The sequence below is a fragment of the Talpa occidentalis genome, unplaced genomic scaffold (assembly GCF_014898055.3).
Source record: "Talpa occidentalis isolate TD23 unplaced genomic scaffold, MPIMG_talOcc4v2.1 talOcc4.12, whole genome shotgun sequence".
NCBI lineage: Eukaryota > Metazoa > Chordata > Mammalia > Eulipotyphla > Talpidae > Talpa > Talpa occidentalis.
This window is the reverse complement of record NW_023601212.1, coordinates 37,018,207-37,032,986: the sequence shown is the minus strand read 5'-3', so window position 1 is coordinate 37,032,986 and position 14,780 is coordinate 37,018,207. Positions and strand designations below refer to the sequence as shown.

Below are 14,780 nucleotides of genomic sequence, written 5' to 3'. Positions count from 1 at the left end.
AAGTCTCCCACTACATATGTGTTTTCTCTGATGTCTGTTTTCAGAGAGGACAACAGTTGTCTGATATATTTTGGTGCTCTTTCGTTTGGTGAGTATATGTTAATGAGTGTTATTTCTTCTTGCAGTATTGTCCCCTTAATCATAATGTAGTGACCATTGGGGTCTCTTTTTATTTTTTTGAGTTTGAAGTCTGTTTTATCTGATATAAGTATAGCTGTTCCTGCTTTCTTTTTTGGCCCATTTGCTTGTAGGATTGTTTTCCATCCTTTGACTTTGAGCCTATTTTTATCTTTTGTAGCTAAATGTGTTTCCTGGAGACAGCAAAAGGTTGGGTTTTGTTTCTTAATCCAGGCTGCAACTCTGTGTCTTTTTATTGAAGAGTTTAGTCCATTTACATTTAGAGTTAATATTGATATGTTAGCATCTGTATTTGCCATTATGTTTGTCTTTCCTTTGATTTTATTTATTTATTCTATTAATAACTTTTTTTTTTTTTTTTTTTTTGGTCTTCTTTCGTTGTTATTCGTCCCTCTGAGGTTCTGGCTTTAGGATTCCTTGTAGTATTTTTTGGAGTGGGGGTTTAGTCGCAATGAAATTCCGGAGTTTCTCTTTGTCTGGGAAGGTCCATATTCTTTCTTCATGGAGGAAAGAGAGCTTTGCGGGATAGAGTATTCTTGGTTGGCATCTGTTTTCTTGGAGTCTGTTGACTATGTCCCTCCACTCTCTCCTTGCCCGTAGTGTTTCTTCAGAGAAGTCTGATGTCAGCCTGATTGGTTTTCCTTTGAATGTTATCTGTTTCTTCCCTCTTGTCAGCTTCATTATTTTTTCCTTGTCCTGGATTCTTGGGAGCTTTACTATTATGTGTCTTGCTGTGTTTTTCCTTTCGTCGTGGAAGTTTGGTGTTCTTCTTGCTTCTTGTATATCAATTTTCAGCTCCTTCTTCTCATTTGGGAAGTTCTCTTCAATTATCTCTTTGAATATTTTCTCTGTTCCTACATCTCTCTCCTCTCCTTCTGGAATTCCTATAACTCTTATATTTTCTTTCCTCATGGAGTCAGATAGTTCCCGAAGTCTTTCTTCATTCTTTTTCCTTCGTACTTCTCTTTCCTTTTCTGTTTTGGTTCTTTTTATTTCTGTGTCTTCAAGATTACTTATTCGTTCTTCCATTTCATCTATTCTGCTTTCATTGCTTTTCCCAGAGTTCTTTAGTTCCTCCATTAATTCTTTGATCTCCTGCATTTCTCTTACTTCCCTCTTTAGGGACTCAATTTCCTTCTTCTGATCTATCACTTTTTTAATTATGGCAATTTTAAATTCTCTTTCTGGAAGGCTCAGAAGTTCTTCCAAGTCGCTGTCGTTGCAATCTGGGGAGTGGTTTTCTTTTTGTGGTGTGCTTCTTTCCTGAGGAGTTTTTAGGTTGCGTGTGGTTCTTCTACTCCCTACTGTCTGTTTTCTAATTTGTCGTATGCGTTGGGACACTGTGTTGCTCGGACTGACTGACATCTTGGGTGAACTTCTCCGCTCCCCTCTGGCTCTTCCAGGAGCCATCTCTGTCTTCTGGGGGAGCTTTCTGCTGGTTTTAGGCAGTTTTTACTGAAGAAATGTCCCTGTTCTCAAATGGCGAAGCGGGATGCAGTCCCTGCGCCTCCGGTTTCAGGCACACTCTTCTGCGCACCCAGTCTGCCCCGGACGTGGGTGCCTGCTCCCTCTGTGGGCTCAGACTGCTGGTCGGAAGGGGCCTGGCGTGGAATAACTTCCTGGCTGGCCACTGGGTCCTCCAGAAACCTTCTGCCCTTTTCAAGCAGTCTTAAGAAATGTCCTGTTTTATAGGGTGTTAGTGACTTTTTTTTTCCTGGTCGCTAGGTGGCGCCAGAGATCTCTCCTATTGTCCTTGGGGGGCTGTTTTTCGCCTCCCCCCACCCCGTGGGACAGAGAACAGAGCGGGAATGGTAGGGTACACCTCAACAGCTTTGGGGTGCTGTGTCTGCCTTGTGCCCCACCGTCGTGGAGAAACCACGCCCCGAATTTTCGTGCCCCGGGTCTCAGTTCAAAGCCCTCAGTTCCAGGACGCGGGCTGTAGCCCAGTTCAGTGGCGCGGGAATGGCGCCTTTTGCACCGCTCCCGTGCCTGGGCGCCTGGCTCCTGCTCACTCAGGGAGGGACCTTCACCTCAGTGAGGACCTCCGTGCGTCTACCCGCAAGCCTAGGTCGTCTCCCCGCAAGCCTAGGTCGCAGGCGCGGGGACCTGGGCAGCCGCGATCCAGGTCTGCACTTGCTTTTCAAGTGCGCCGAGAGTGCCGCTTTCCCGCGCCAGCTTACCGGCAGCCCGGGCTGTGTGCGCGTCTCCCGGGGTCTTTGTTCTTCTCTAATGGCGCCCGGAGCCGTTCGCTCACCGCGGCGGCGGATCCTGCAGGGTTCGCCTCAGCTCCAGTTCACGGGGTGTGGTGGCTGCAATAGTTCCTTTCCACTCACGGTCCCGCTTGCTGCGTCGTTTGTTCTTGTGGGCCGTTTTGGTTTGTTATTTCCTCCTCTCTGCCGGTCGGAGAGTGCCGCCTCTGTGGGCGGGGGAGGGGAGCAGGGTTCTGCGCTTCCCTCCCTTCTAGTCCTCTTTTATGGCCAGTTTCTTCTTTGGGCAGTTCGCTGGCGTCACCCGTTTATCTTACGTGGCCCAGTTCTCACTGGGACCTGCCGCTTTTCCTCCCTATTAACTTTTTTTAATGGGAGATCTTACTCGCAGCGTCTCCTCGCCGCCATGTTGCTCCGCCCCCAATCATTATCTTTTTTTATCTTCTGTTCATGAAAGTTTTATCCTATCTTTGAGAACTCTCCATCTTCTACATTTTACTCAAATTCCTTTATATGTTAATGGAATATCAGCACTCATTTCTATTTATCAGTAGCTGTATTCTATATTTCTTTGTATATGATGATCCAGAGAACTTCATATGGCTAGTTGACACTTTATGTTTTCTATGTCTTTGCTTAAGGGAACTTTTAACACCGCAGCAACATTATGATTGGGGATTGAGAGCTTTGAAGACAGTTTTAAAAGGAAGTGGAAATCTTCTTAGACAACTGAAGAAAACTGGCATTAAAGAGCAAGGTATTCCAAATATCTTATTTTTTAAAAAATAAGTTTTAATTGAGGATAGTTTTATATTTGTATGAAAACTATAAATATAGTGTAGAGGGTTTCTGAATACCCTGTCCCCAGTTTCTCCTACTATTAACATCTTACATTAATATGATAAATTTATTAAAATGAGTGAACCAAAATGGATACATTATTTTTAATAATGTTTATATTATAGACATAATAAACCATACCTGTGATAAGTAAGAATATATAAACATTATTAAATTTGTATTTATTTGGATTTTCCCTCATTTTTACCTAATGTCCTATCATAACTTTTCATGTGCATTAATAGTTGTGATCCTTAGGGGAATAGTTTAGTCCACTTGTTCTCAATCTTAATGTGTATTAGAATCACTTATAACCTTGTTAAAATACAGGTTGTTGGGTGCCACCCCCACAGTTTCTGATTTAGTATGTCTGGGGGTAGAGCCTGAGAATTTGTCTAGACTTCAAAGAAGAACAAAAACCTCAGAAATATATGAGGATTTTCTCTTCCAAAGAGACAGTATACCAAAATTCCCGTTAAAAAACACCTTAATATTACAAAGAATGCCTTTTAACTTTAGAATAGGTTTAGACTTACAGTAAGGTTAAAAGACAGCATTCTTACTTTTTCAACTTACCATGGTATATTTGTCAACAATAAGAAACTGACAGTGGGAAATTAAACTAAACTCCAGACTTCACTTAATGTCACCTGTTTTCTCTTCAATGCCCATCTTCGGTCTGCATGACGAATGTTTCGAAAGAATACCACAGAGGTGGCGTGGCCCTCATCATGTCCTATCAGTGGGTGTGTCATAGTCACATGACTTCATTGGTGATATTTTAAGTTATCACTAGTCTGTTTTTGCCATGTTTCTCCTGTGTAAAGTTATTATTTCCCCCCTTCCTACTCTGCTCTTCGGAAGTGAGTTACTAAATCTGGTTCACCCTCGAAGTGGGAGACAAGGCTAAACCTCTTAGATGGGGGAGTATCTGCATAGATTATTAGAAACTCTTCAGTGACAATTTGTCTCTTCTGCATTTATGTATTTATTAAATTGTTTATTTATACCTGTGTGAATTCATATATATTTTATTATACTTTACCTTTCCCCACTTATATAAAATATATGATTCCTCCATCACATTGATGTGTGCCTTCGTGGAAGACTAAATGTCTAGCCTCTTCAGGTTGCTATTAAACACTAAATTAAACACTGTGGAAATAAGAGACAGTATAGAAAATGGATTACATGAAATTGTTTAAACCTTATTTTAATTTTTTTAATTGAGTTAACATTGTGTTATGCATTTTGTAACTTTCAGGTGTGTATCATTAAAAAGCCATGTGGGGCCTCCCCTGCTGGCACAGCGGTTGAGCGCTGGGCTGCAATGCTGCCCGCAGTCTCTTTTGTGCCGGTTGGATCCCCGGTGCTTGTATAAATAAATAAATCTTTAAAAAAAAAAAGTATTTAAAAAGCCATTTGTATATTAAGTTCACAACTAAAAATTCAATTCTATCCTTCACCAAATAATTCGAACTTTATTTTTTTTAAAGATTTATTTATTTATTTATGTAAGAACCGGGGTACAGTCCAGATGTGCGGGAGAGTGAGAGGATTCACCAGAGACAGAGCCGTGAGCAGAACAGGCAGACTGACGAAATACACTGCTGAGTGGAGCAGTGGGCGTGACAGGAGAGGTCTGCTGCCTCATGTGGGACCCTCCCCGGCCGGCCGGGATCGAACTGGCGCTACAGAGGCTGCCAACAGCTTTACAGCGCAGCGCTCAACCACTGCGCCACCCAGGGTGGCCCATAATTCAAACTTTAAATGGTCAAAGTATACATTTTGAAAAAAGAAGCTACTTAGCCATTTTAGATTGGCATATACTAATGTAGAAATAGTTGTTTGGTCAGGTATTTAAATTACTATTTTATTAGTTTATCTCTGGTGACTTTTAAGAACTATTTAAACCATACCTGTAATAAATAAGAATGGTTTATTTATGAGTTCAGTGATTGAAGTATAGTCACACCTCTTTGTTTATACTTCATCATAAAACTACTAAGCAGTTAGAAATACCAGATTAAAAAATTATTTGCCTTTATGTCCAGTTAATATACTTGAAAGTAGGTCTTACAATATTAGTATTTACATTTGGCTTAATAATGGGTTTCTGAATCAGTTTTTATCAAAGCTAATCAAAGATTATTGTTCAGTTATTTTTTTATTGTTGGAAGTAACCTGGGAGGCAATATTGATATTTTTGGAGAGATAACAGAATCTGGAATTAGTTGACCAGTGTATAAATCCCAGCTATAATACTTAGTGCTGTGCTCTTTCATTTTAACTCTTAGAGATTTAATTTGGAGAAAAATTTTAGTATTTGTAAAATTGGATTGATAGTATTTTCTTTATACTTGCTACATGTGCTTTATACAGTTGTTACAAGGATCTTGTAAGTAGTAAAATACTATGCAGATATAAGTGATGATGATTTTTATTATTAATTAATGTCTGGGTGCCCGGGATTCAAATTCTATGGAAAGAGCGTCATAACTCTACTTAGCAATTGACTTTTAACTTTTCAGCATCAAAAGATAGTAAGGTAAGCTTAACAATTCACATGGGATAGCATGTGCCTTAAATGTTACTAAATTCTAGAACATCAGTTAATGACTTAATCTACATCAAACTATAGAGCACTTGAAAACTTATTTATAGTCATTACATTCGTAACTAATAATTTTTAAATGAAACTCTTTCCTAGTTAATGAAAGTCACATTGTCGTACAAGCGCTGAGGCTTAATACAATGTCCAAGTTCACATTTGCTGATTGTACTCGGTTTGATGCACTGATTAAAGACGTGTTTCCTGGAATCGACTTTCAAGAAGTAGAATATAATGAATTGAGTGCTGCCTTAAAGCAAGTCTTTGAAGAAGCCAATTATGAAATCATACCCAATCAGGTCACTGTGAAGAATATTTTATAATATATTGAGACTCTCTTAGCTAATTCTGTATTAGCTATCCCTTATTCTTTATTTTTATCTTTTACTTTCAATGTAAATCTTACTTGCTCAGAGAAGTTTTCTTTTCGTTCTTTTCTTTTCTTTCTTCAAGTCCTGATTGGGTTCCTTTGCTATGAGTTTCATTTCTCCTATTATATATACTTATTTAGTGTTTAATTGTTTATTTAGCTAATATATTGATTCTCTTCTACCTGATGGCAATCTTCATGAAAGGCGGGATTAATGTCTATTTTTTGGCCACCATTTTATTTTTAGTGCCTCTTATATAACCTGACACATAATACACCCATTATTTTTTAATTGATATTTTTGATAACTGATTATGTGTGATTTAGTTTCACTTTGACAGATTCTTAGGAGAAGTCCTTTTTAGTAAGTCCTTTTATGTAGCACAAACACATATTCAAAATGAATACTTTTCATTCAGGATTTATTTTAGAGACAGACAGTATATAAATGAATGAAAAAATGAGTAAAGTAATGAATACATTATATTTGAATGAATGAGTAAAGAAAATAATGAGTATGGTATATTTTCAAATATTTGGAAAGCATCCTTATTGTTTCTTCTAAAGAAATACAGGATTTGAAATTCACATTATATTTTTTTCATTTTTATTTATATATTTTTACATTGTTCATTTTTGTAAAATGTTTGATTTCTCCTCTCATGTGTTTTACCTATAAAATTCCCACCACCAAGACACCCGGACCATCACCAGGACTCTTCCACGCTTCCCTCCCATTTTGATTCCTCCCCTTCCCCTGATGAATATTTCTGATTTATACTTTGTTAGCTAGTTTTTTTAAAAAAGATTTATTTTTATTTATACAAGAACTGGGGTACAGGCCAGAAGCATAGAAGGATGAGAGAATTCACCAGAGACAGAGTGGGGAGCAGAACAGGCGGATTGACTGAAATACACTGCTGAGGGGAGGAGTGGCCGAGGCAGGAGAGGTCTGCGCCATGTGGGTTTCTCCCTGGCTGGCTGGGAATCGAACCCATGCTGCAGAGGCTGCAGACAGTTTCACAGCGCTGTGCTCAACCCACTGTGCCACTGGGGAGGCCCTTGTATGCTAGTTTTGCCTTTTTTTTCTCCCTTATCCCTTGAATGGTTTCCCTGTGTTCTTCCTATAAGTGAAACCATCTGATATTTTTCTTTTTCCTTCTGTCTTACTTCACTGAGCATAATTCCTTTAAGTTTGATCCATGTTGCTGTGAATGGCATGTTAATCTTTTTTATTGCTGAGTAGTAGTCCATTGTGTATAATGCCACATCTTGATCTAGTTATTTGTTTTTGGGCATTTAGGTTGTTTCCATCTTTTTGCTATTGTAAATAGTGCTGCAATGAACATGGGAATGCATGTTTCCTTTTGAGTTAGTATTTTTGTGTCCTTTGGGTATATTAAAGGACACATTCTTTTTTTTTTTTTTTTAATATTTTTTATTTTTATACAAGAACCGGGGTACAGGTCAGATGCGTGGGAGGGTGAGCGGAATCACCAGAGACAGAGTGGGGAACAGAACGGGCAGAATGACGAAATACACTGCTGAGGGGAGCAGCGGGCTTGGCAGGAGAGGTCTGCGCACCATGTGGGACCCTCGTCGGCCGGCCAGGGATCGAACCTGTGCTGCAGACAGCTTCACAGTGTGGCACTCAACTGTCTGCGCCACCAGGGAGGCCCTAAAGGACACATTCTAAATCTGTTAAGATTTATTTAAGTATCCTTTTACTTAAAGCTTTATGTTTTACTAAAGAAACCAAAGTTTAATTTATATGTTTGGAATAGAGCAACTGTTATAGAATGAGAGAATGAATGTATGATTGAACACTATAAACCATGTGTGTGTTTATGTGTTGTTATTGTTTTTTTCTGCTAGATCAAAAAGGCTTTAGAACTGCATGAACAGCTATGCCAGAGGATGGGAGTTGTTATTGTTGGTCCAAGTGGTGCTGGGAAATCAACTCTTTGGAGAATGTTAAGGGCGGCACTTTGTAAAATTGGCAAAGTGGTGAAACAATATACTATGAATCCCAAAGCTATGCCTAGACATCAACTACTAGGCCATATTGACATGGACACAAGGGAATGGTCTGATGGTGTTTTGACAAATAGTGCTCGCCAAGTAGTTCGAGAACCGCAAGGTTGGTCTCTGCTGGGTGATTCATTGTTTTATTTAATGATTTTTAGAGGATGATAGAACTTGTTTGAAATGATGTTCTTATCAAGTCTTATACATGACTGTAAACTGCCTAATGATGTACATTGGTATTTTACTTTGAAGAGGCCCAAGATGTGCTACCATTTTGATCTATGCTCCATAGCAGCTTTTTATTATTATAGAAACTCATAGTAATCTAGGTGAATTGTAATTCACAACTGGTTTAATTGGCTGAATATTTATATATAAAATCTTTGTTGATTTGCTGAATAAATATAAAATCTTTGCTGAATTGACATCATAATGCCTCATAAGTAAGCAAGATGACAGTTTTTTTTTTTAAGATTTATAATATTTACTTATTTATGCATGTAAGAACTGGGATGTAGGCTAGAGGTGCAGGGTGTGAGAGAATTCGCCAGAGACAGAGTGGGGAGCAGAACAGGCTGATCTAATGAAATACACTGCTGAGGGGAGCAGCGGGAGAGACAGGAGAGGTCTGCTGTGCCATTTGGGATATCTCCCTGGCCAGGGATCTAACTTATGCTTCAGTGGCTGGTGATATCTTGATTATTTTATTCCTTATTTATATCTTGATTATTTTATTCCTTATTTTTAAATTGTTATCACTGCATGTATTTTCATGCCATCTCCATTGTTTTTGGTTTGAATAGATGTCACCTCATGGATAATATGTGATGGTGATATTGACCCTGAATGGATAGAATCTCTGAATTCTGTTCTGGATGATAATCGACTACTCACTATGCCCAGTGGAGAAAGAATTCAGTTTGGTCCAAATGTTAACTTTGTATTTGAAACTCATGATTTAAGTTGTGCCTCACCAGCTACAATATCTAGAATGGGAATGATCTTCCTCAGGTAATTTACTAGAATATTTTCTATAATTATGAATAGTTTATCAATATTTAATTTCAATCATCAAATATTACTCATAATTGTTTTACTAAAACAATTATATTTTACTTTCAGAGGATCTTCGAGTTTTAATAGTGCCATGGAATTTAGGTAGCTAATTTCTTATGGGATAGAAAAAAAGAAATATATATTTTTAAAGATTGCATTAAGATGCAGTGTTTCTTAAGCTCTAATATGCATTTGATTCCCCAAGGATCTTATTAAAATAAAAATATTTTTATGGTGTGTTGGTGGATAGAGTGGGGACTTGGGGTTCTATACTTCTAGTAGGCACATTATATTTTGAGTAGGAAGTGTTTAGACCACTATTTTGCTAACCTGTAGAGATGTAATTATTTCATTCATTTTTATAATAATATATATGGGATTTATTAGATTTGTAGAAAATGAAGTATATATAGATGTAAAAGAAATTAATATGTACACATACATATACAAAAGTAAAGTTAACTGTAGTTTATTGGCAGATAAAATACATGTGTAGTACAGGAGCAGCAATTTAATTTGAAAATAAATTTGCAATTTTTTGCTACTAATTTCTAATGTGTTTGTGTTAATCTGTTTCAGTGATGAAGAGACAGATATTAACTCTCTGATAAAATCTTGGTTGAGGAATCAGCCATCTAAATACAGACATAATCTTGAAAACTGGATTGGAGATTATTTTGAAAAAGCTTTACAGTGGGTTCTAAAGCAGGTAAGTTAAGCATAAGTTTTCACAGCTAATCATTTTGTCAGGAGGTATAATGATTGAGAGTAGTGCTTACACGTTGTTAATGTATATGTCTCCATATAACCTTTTAGTGGAGCTTTGCTGTAAAATGGGGTGGAGTGAGAGGCAGCTGTCTTCATTGCTGTCCTGCTAGGTTTCAGAGCATAACTTGTTATTTGTGTAAAGACACTCTAGTTCTCCTATACACAGTTCTTTGCATTGCTTATCTACAATTTTAAATATTGGAGTGACTTTATAATTTTTATTAACAAAACCACCTGCTGTCATCTTTTACTATGTCACTAAATGCCTGCATATATTATGCTAAAAACAATATCAAGTTAATACTAAAGTTGAAAAAGGATGTTAAGTTACTTGCAATATTGTTGGAAAGATTTCTTTTTAAACAACAATTTATTGAATATTTAACATATATCAAAATATACACAATCCCTTTCATTAAGAAGAGTTTGTCTGATGGAAGAAAACAACATGTAAGAAGAAAATCACAATGCAACAGATAAAGAGTGTATTTCTGTCTTTTAGAAGAAATATGAGTGAGGTCACACCTAATTTTGAACTTGAAGCATGAATAAAAGTTTAGCATATAAGTGAGATAATTGAGGGTTTTCAGATATTTTAACTTGATTTTTTCAGTTTTGTTGGCTTCTCTTTTATGTATTTTGTGAAAGAGGTACACATAAAAAATGTACAAATACCAGTGAATTTTTTTAAAAGTATACTGCAGGGGAGGAAGAAAGAGAGGAGCACAGAGGACTGGTGATGGTGCACAGGTGCCTTGGGGAAGGAAATTCTATGGGGACTCAATCTGAGGGGGTGGGGGAAAGCAAATATTGTATATAAAAAAAAATAAAGTATATATGCTGAAAAAAAAAAGATGTGTGTAAAAAAAAAAAAGTATCTGATTGTTAATCTGAACTTGCTTTAGAGTCAATACTTTCAACTTGAGCAAGACATGTATAGAAATGTATATCTCACTTTAATTTTCTCAATCTTTCTGTCCTGAATTTTTGAAAGATGGAGAACTAGGAATTTGTGATGAAATGGTACAAATGAGATAGGTTCTCTGAAGGTCTCAGGGAAAGAACTGCCAGCTTTCAGTCTGATTGAGCTTGTGCTTCTGCAGTAATACGTCTTTCAACTGTAAGCACCTTGAGAGCAAGGATCATGCTTGTCTTATTCCTGGTTGTATCCCCAGAGCCTAGTATGGTAGTCACAGACAGAGTAATAAGTGAATAAGGACATAGATGCTCAATTAATTGCCTGATGCCTACATTGCCACACCATTTCAGTAAATATGTTAGTTTTTTATTAAAACATACAGAGCCTAATAATTATCTCCAATGAGAATAGCTTGATGTCATCTGCGTGCATGCTGTTAATGTTAGAATGACATCTATAACACTAAATGGAGTATATTGATATATATAAGTCTGTGATTTTTGAAATGATGACCAGATAAAATTGTCATCCATTAATTGGATACCAGAGATTCAGTTAGAAATAAACTGATTCTATTTTGAGTTATAATTTTTTTGTGTGTTGAGTATTTGTTCCTTTTTTTCCTGTACTTTGCTCACCATATTCTGAGACATATAACCATTATGACTGCTCTAGTCAAATGATAAATTTTACTTATAATTTAGAGCTTTACTTTCTTGTATTAAGGTAACAAATCAATCTAGAAGATAATCTGTGGGTTTTCTTTACCTTACCTTTAAAGCCTTAGAACCTTTTGCATGACCTAAACAGCTGCATTTCTACCTATCTCCTCCCTTTACCTGCTCTTCCTCCCATTTCTCTGTTTTTCTAAATATTTTATTTTGCAGGTAGAGTGATTTTTTTTTGTAAACCAATGAAAATTGGATTATTTTAATTAGAAACACTTTAAAGGCAGTGAAAATAAAATTTTTACTTCTTACCATGGCATATACAAGTCTGCAGTTTGACGCTTACCTGCCTCATACAAGTCTGCAGTTTGACGCTTGCCTGCTTCATACAAATCTGCAGTTTGACGCTTACCTGTCTCTCTGACTTAAACACTTTTTTGCTTACTCAGCCACTCTTTTACTTTCTTTTCCTTGAATGGCTTACCTTTGCATGTGCACTACTCTCAGCATATGACATCCTTCAGATGTTAGCTGAATTGTTGCCTTTTCCAAAGAGGCCTTGAGTCCTTGCTTTGAGTTACCCTTTCTCACAACACTGCTCTGTTGCTCTGTAAGTTCTTACCACAACTTGTAACCCATCTATTCTACTAGACTTGAGTTTTTTTTTTTTTTAATTTATGTATACAAGAACTGGGGTACAGGCCAGAGGCGTGGGGGGGTGGGAGGTGAGAAGATTCACCAGAGAGAGTGGAGAGCAGAACAGGCAGATTGCCCGAAGTACATTGCTGAGGGGAGCAGCAGGTGAGTCAGAAGAGGTCTGCCGTGCCATGTGGGTTGCTCCCTGGCTGGCGTGGGATCAAATTTGTGCTGAAGAGGTTGGACAGCTTCATAGGTTGCATCTTAACCCCATGAGCCACCAGGGAGGCCCTAGACTTGAGTTTCTTGAAAACAAGTACTCTGGTTAATTCACCTTTTTAAAAAATACTCACAACCACATGTACATCCTTATCCATAATTTATTCTCAGTAAATTCTTATACAAAGGAGAACACTCCTCGCCTAATTCCCCAGGAGTTACATAGGGGCTCCAGATTCCTACAGATCAAAATTATCTGCAATACCTCTGTCCAAAGTTTCATTTTAAAATTCTGCTTAGAGAGAAAGTTTCAAGTCTTTTTTCATGTAAGCCTGCTTAGGTTTAGGAGGTAAACAAACCATATATCCATGTGAGGACTGAGGCATTTACAGCCAGAAATATATAATTGTGTTTTTATGATTGTCTTTGGTTTTCATAGTTTACATGTATAAATTAAATGAAATCTATTCTACAACTTGAATAAAAGGATAATTTTAAAGATAATCTTTGAAAATATATGTGAACAACAATATGCATAGGTCTCAGTTAAATGGTTGATATTACGTTTGTCTTTATCATGGATTTTAATCAACAGAATGACTATGTGGTAGAAACCAGTTTGGTTGGAACTGTGATGAATGGTTTATCTCATCTACATTGTTGCAAAGATCATGATCAGTTTATTATTAATCTCACAAGGGGACTTGGTGGGAATCTGAATATGAAATCACGTCTGGAATTCACTAAAGAGGTAATACATCTTTAACACCTATATTTGGTCAACATTTTTCTTTAATTTTCATTTTGTCTTAACTGCCAAAATATAGTGACTTATAATTAGAACTTATAAATTTTGAAATTAAGTATTCAATAGAGAAAATATATTTATAGATTTCTATATAAACACATTTATTTATATACTTATTCTCTCCTTTGAAATAGTTTATGATAATTTATATTAAAATTTTATAAAATCTTGTTTTAATAGTCTACAATTTGGACTATATCTTTCCTGTTAGACATTTTTGAATCTTTGCTGTTTGAATATTGTAATTTTTAAATTAATTTTTGACTTAGGATAATTTTTTGTAATCATTTGTTTAACCAGAATAGTTTTAATAATAAGGAATGCAAAGATAGATTAATAATTATACATATTTTTTAAAAAAAATAAAGGTGTGTTCTAGTCAAGTTGTTTAAAAAGCTGAATTTTACATATTAAGGGATTTCTTTCTATTTGCCTATGTTGAAATAATTGAACATGAATTCCTCTTGGTTGGGACCAACGTTCTGTTCCTGCCCTTCTTCCATTTTTTTCTTCATATATATATATTTTTTAAGTCATTGTTCATTTTTGTTTGTATGCTTTCTCTTTTTAGGTGTATTCCCCATAAAATTCCCACTACCAGTTTACCCATGAAACATCACTATAGTCACTCATGCTCTTCTCGCCCCTGTTTTGACCCTTTTCCTCCCCTCCCTCACGTAATGTCTCTGACTTATCATTGCATGCTAATTTTGTTTTTTTTTAATTTAATTTAATATTATTGATTTTTTTTCCCAATCTCTTATTTGGTTCCCCTATATTCCTCCTATAAGTGAAACCATCAGATACTTTTATTTTTCTGTCTGGCTTGGCTTATTTCACTGAGCATAATCCTTTCTAGCTCCATCCATGTTGCTGTGAATGGAGTTTATCTTTTTTTGATTGCTGAATAGTATTCCAGTATATATATACATACCATGTCTTCTTGATCCAGTTATCTATTTTTGGGCATTTGGATTGTTTCCATATCTTACCTATTGTAAAGTGCAGGTATCCTTTTGAATTAATGCTTTTGTGTCCTTTGAGTAGATTCCTCAGAGTAGAATTGATGGGTCATATGGTAGCTCCATTTTTAGTAGTTTGAGGAACCTCCACATAGGTTTCCATAGTTTGCACTCCCACTAGCTGTGTAGGAGAGTTCCTTTTTCTCCACATCCTTGACAACATTTGTTGTTGCCTGTTTTTTAAATGTGTGCTATTTTCACTGGTGTAAGGTGGTATCTTATTGTGGTTTTGATTTGCATTTCCCTGATTATAAGTGATATTGAACATTGTTTCATATACCTGTTGGCCATTTGCATTCCTCTTAGGAGAAGTGTCTTTTTAGCCCAATTTTTGACTGGGTTGTTTACTTTGTTTTTGTTGAATTATATGAGCTCTTTGTAGATCTTTGTGATCAGTTCTTTATCAGTTGTATGTATGCAAAAACTTTTCCCAATGAGTAGGGTGTCTCTTTGTTTTGGTTAGTGTCTCTTTTGCTGTACAGTTTGATGT

At 36.5% G+C, this 14,780-nt stretch overlaps 1 protein-coding gene across 1 annotated transcript in view; it reads left to right on the top strand.

The window, feature by feature from the left end:
• The window catches only part of DYNC2H1 (dynein cytoplasmic 2 heavy chain 1), a 306,244-nt gene that overhangs the window by 71,820 nt on the left and 219,644 nt on the right, over positions 1-14,780 (top strand). The window contains exons 36-41 of the mRNA XM_037507914.2: positions 2,987-3,102; positions 5,896-6,095; positions 8,042-8,306; positions 8,998-9,205; positions 9,830-9,959; positions 13,056-13,211. Of these exons, the coding sequence (XP_037363811.1) occupies positions 2,987-3,102; positions 5,896-6,095; positions 8,042-8,306; positions 8,998-9,205; positions 9,830-9,959; positions 13,056-13,211 (1,075 nt within the window). The remainder of the gene's footprint in view (positions 1-2,986; positions 3,103-5,895; positions 6,096-8,041; positions 8,307-8,997; positions 9,206-9,829; positions 9,960-13,055; positions 13,212-14,780) is intronic.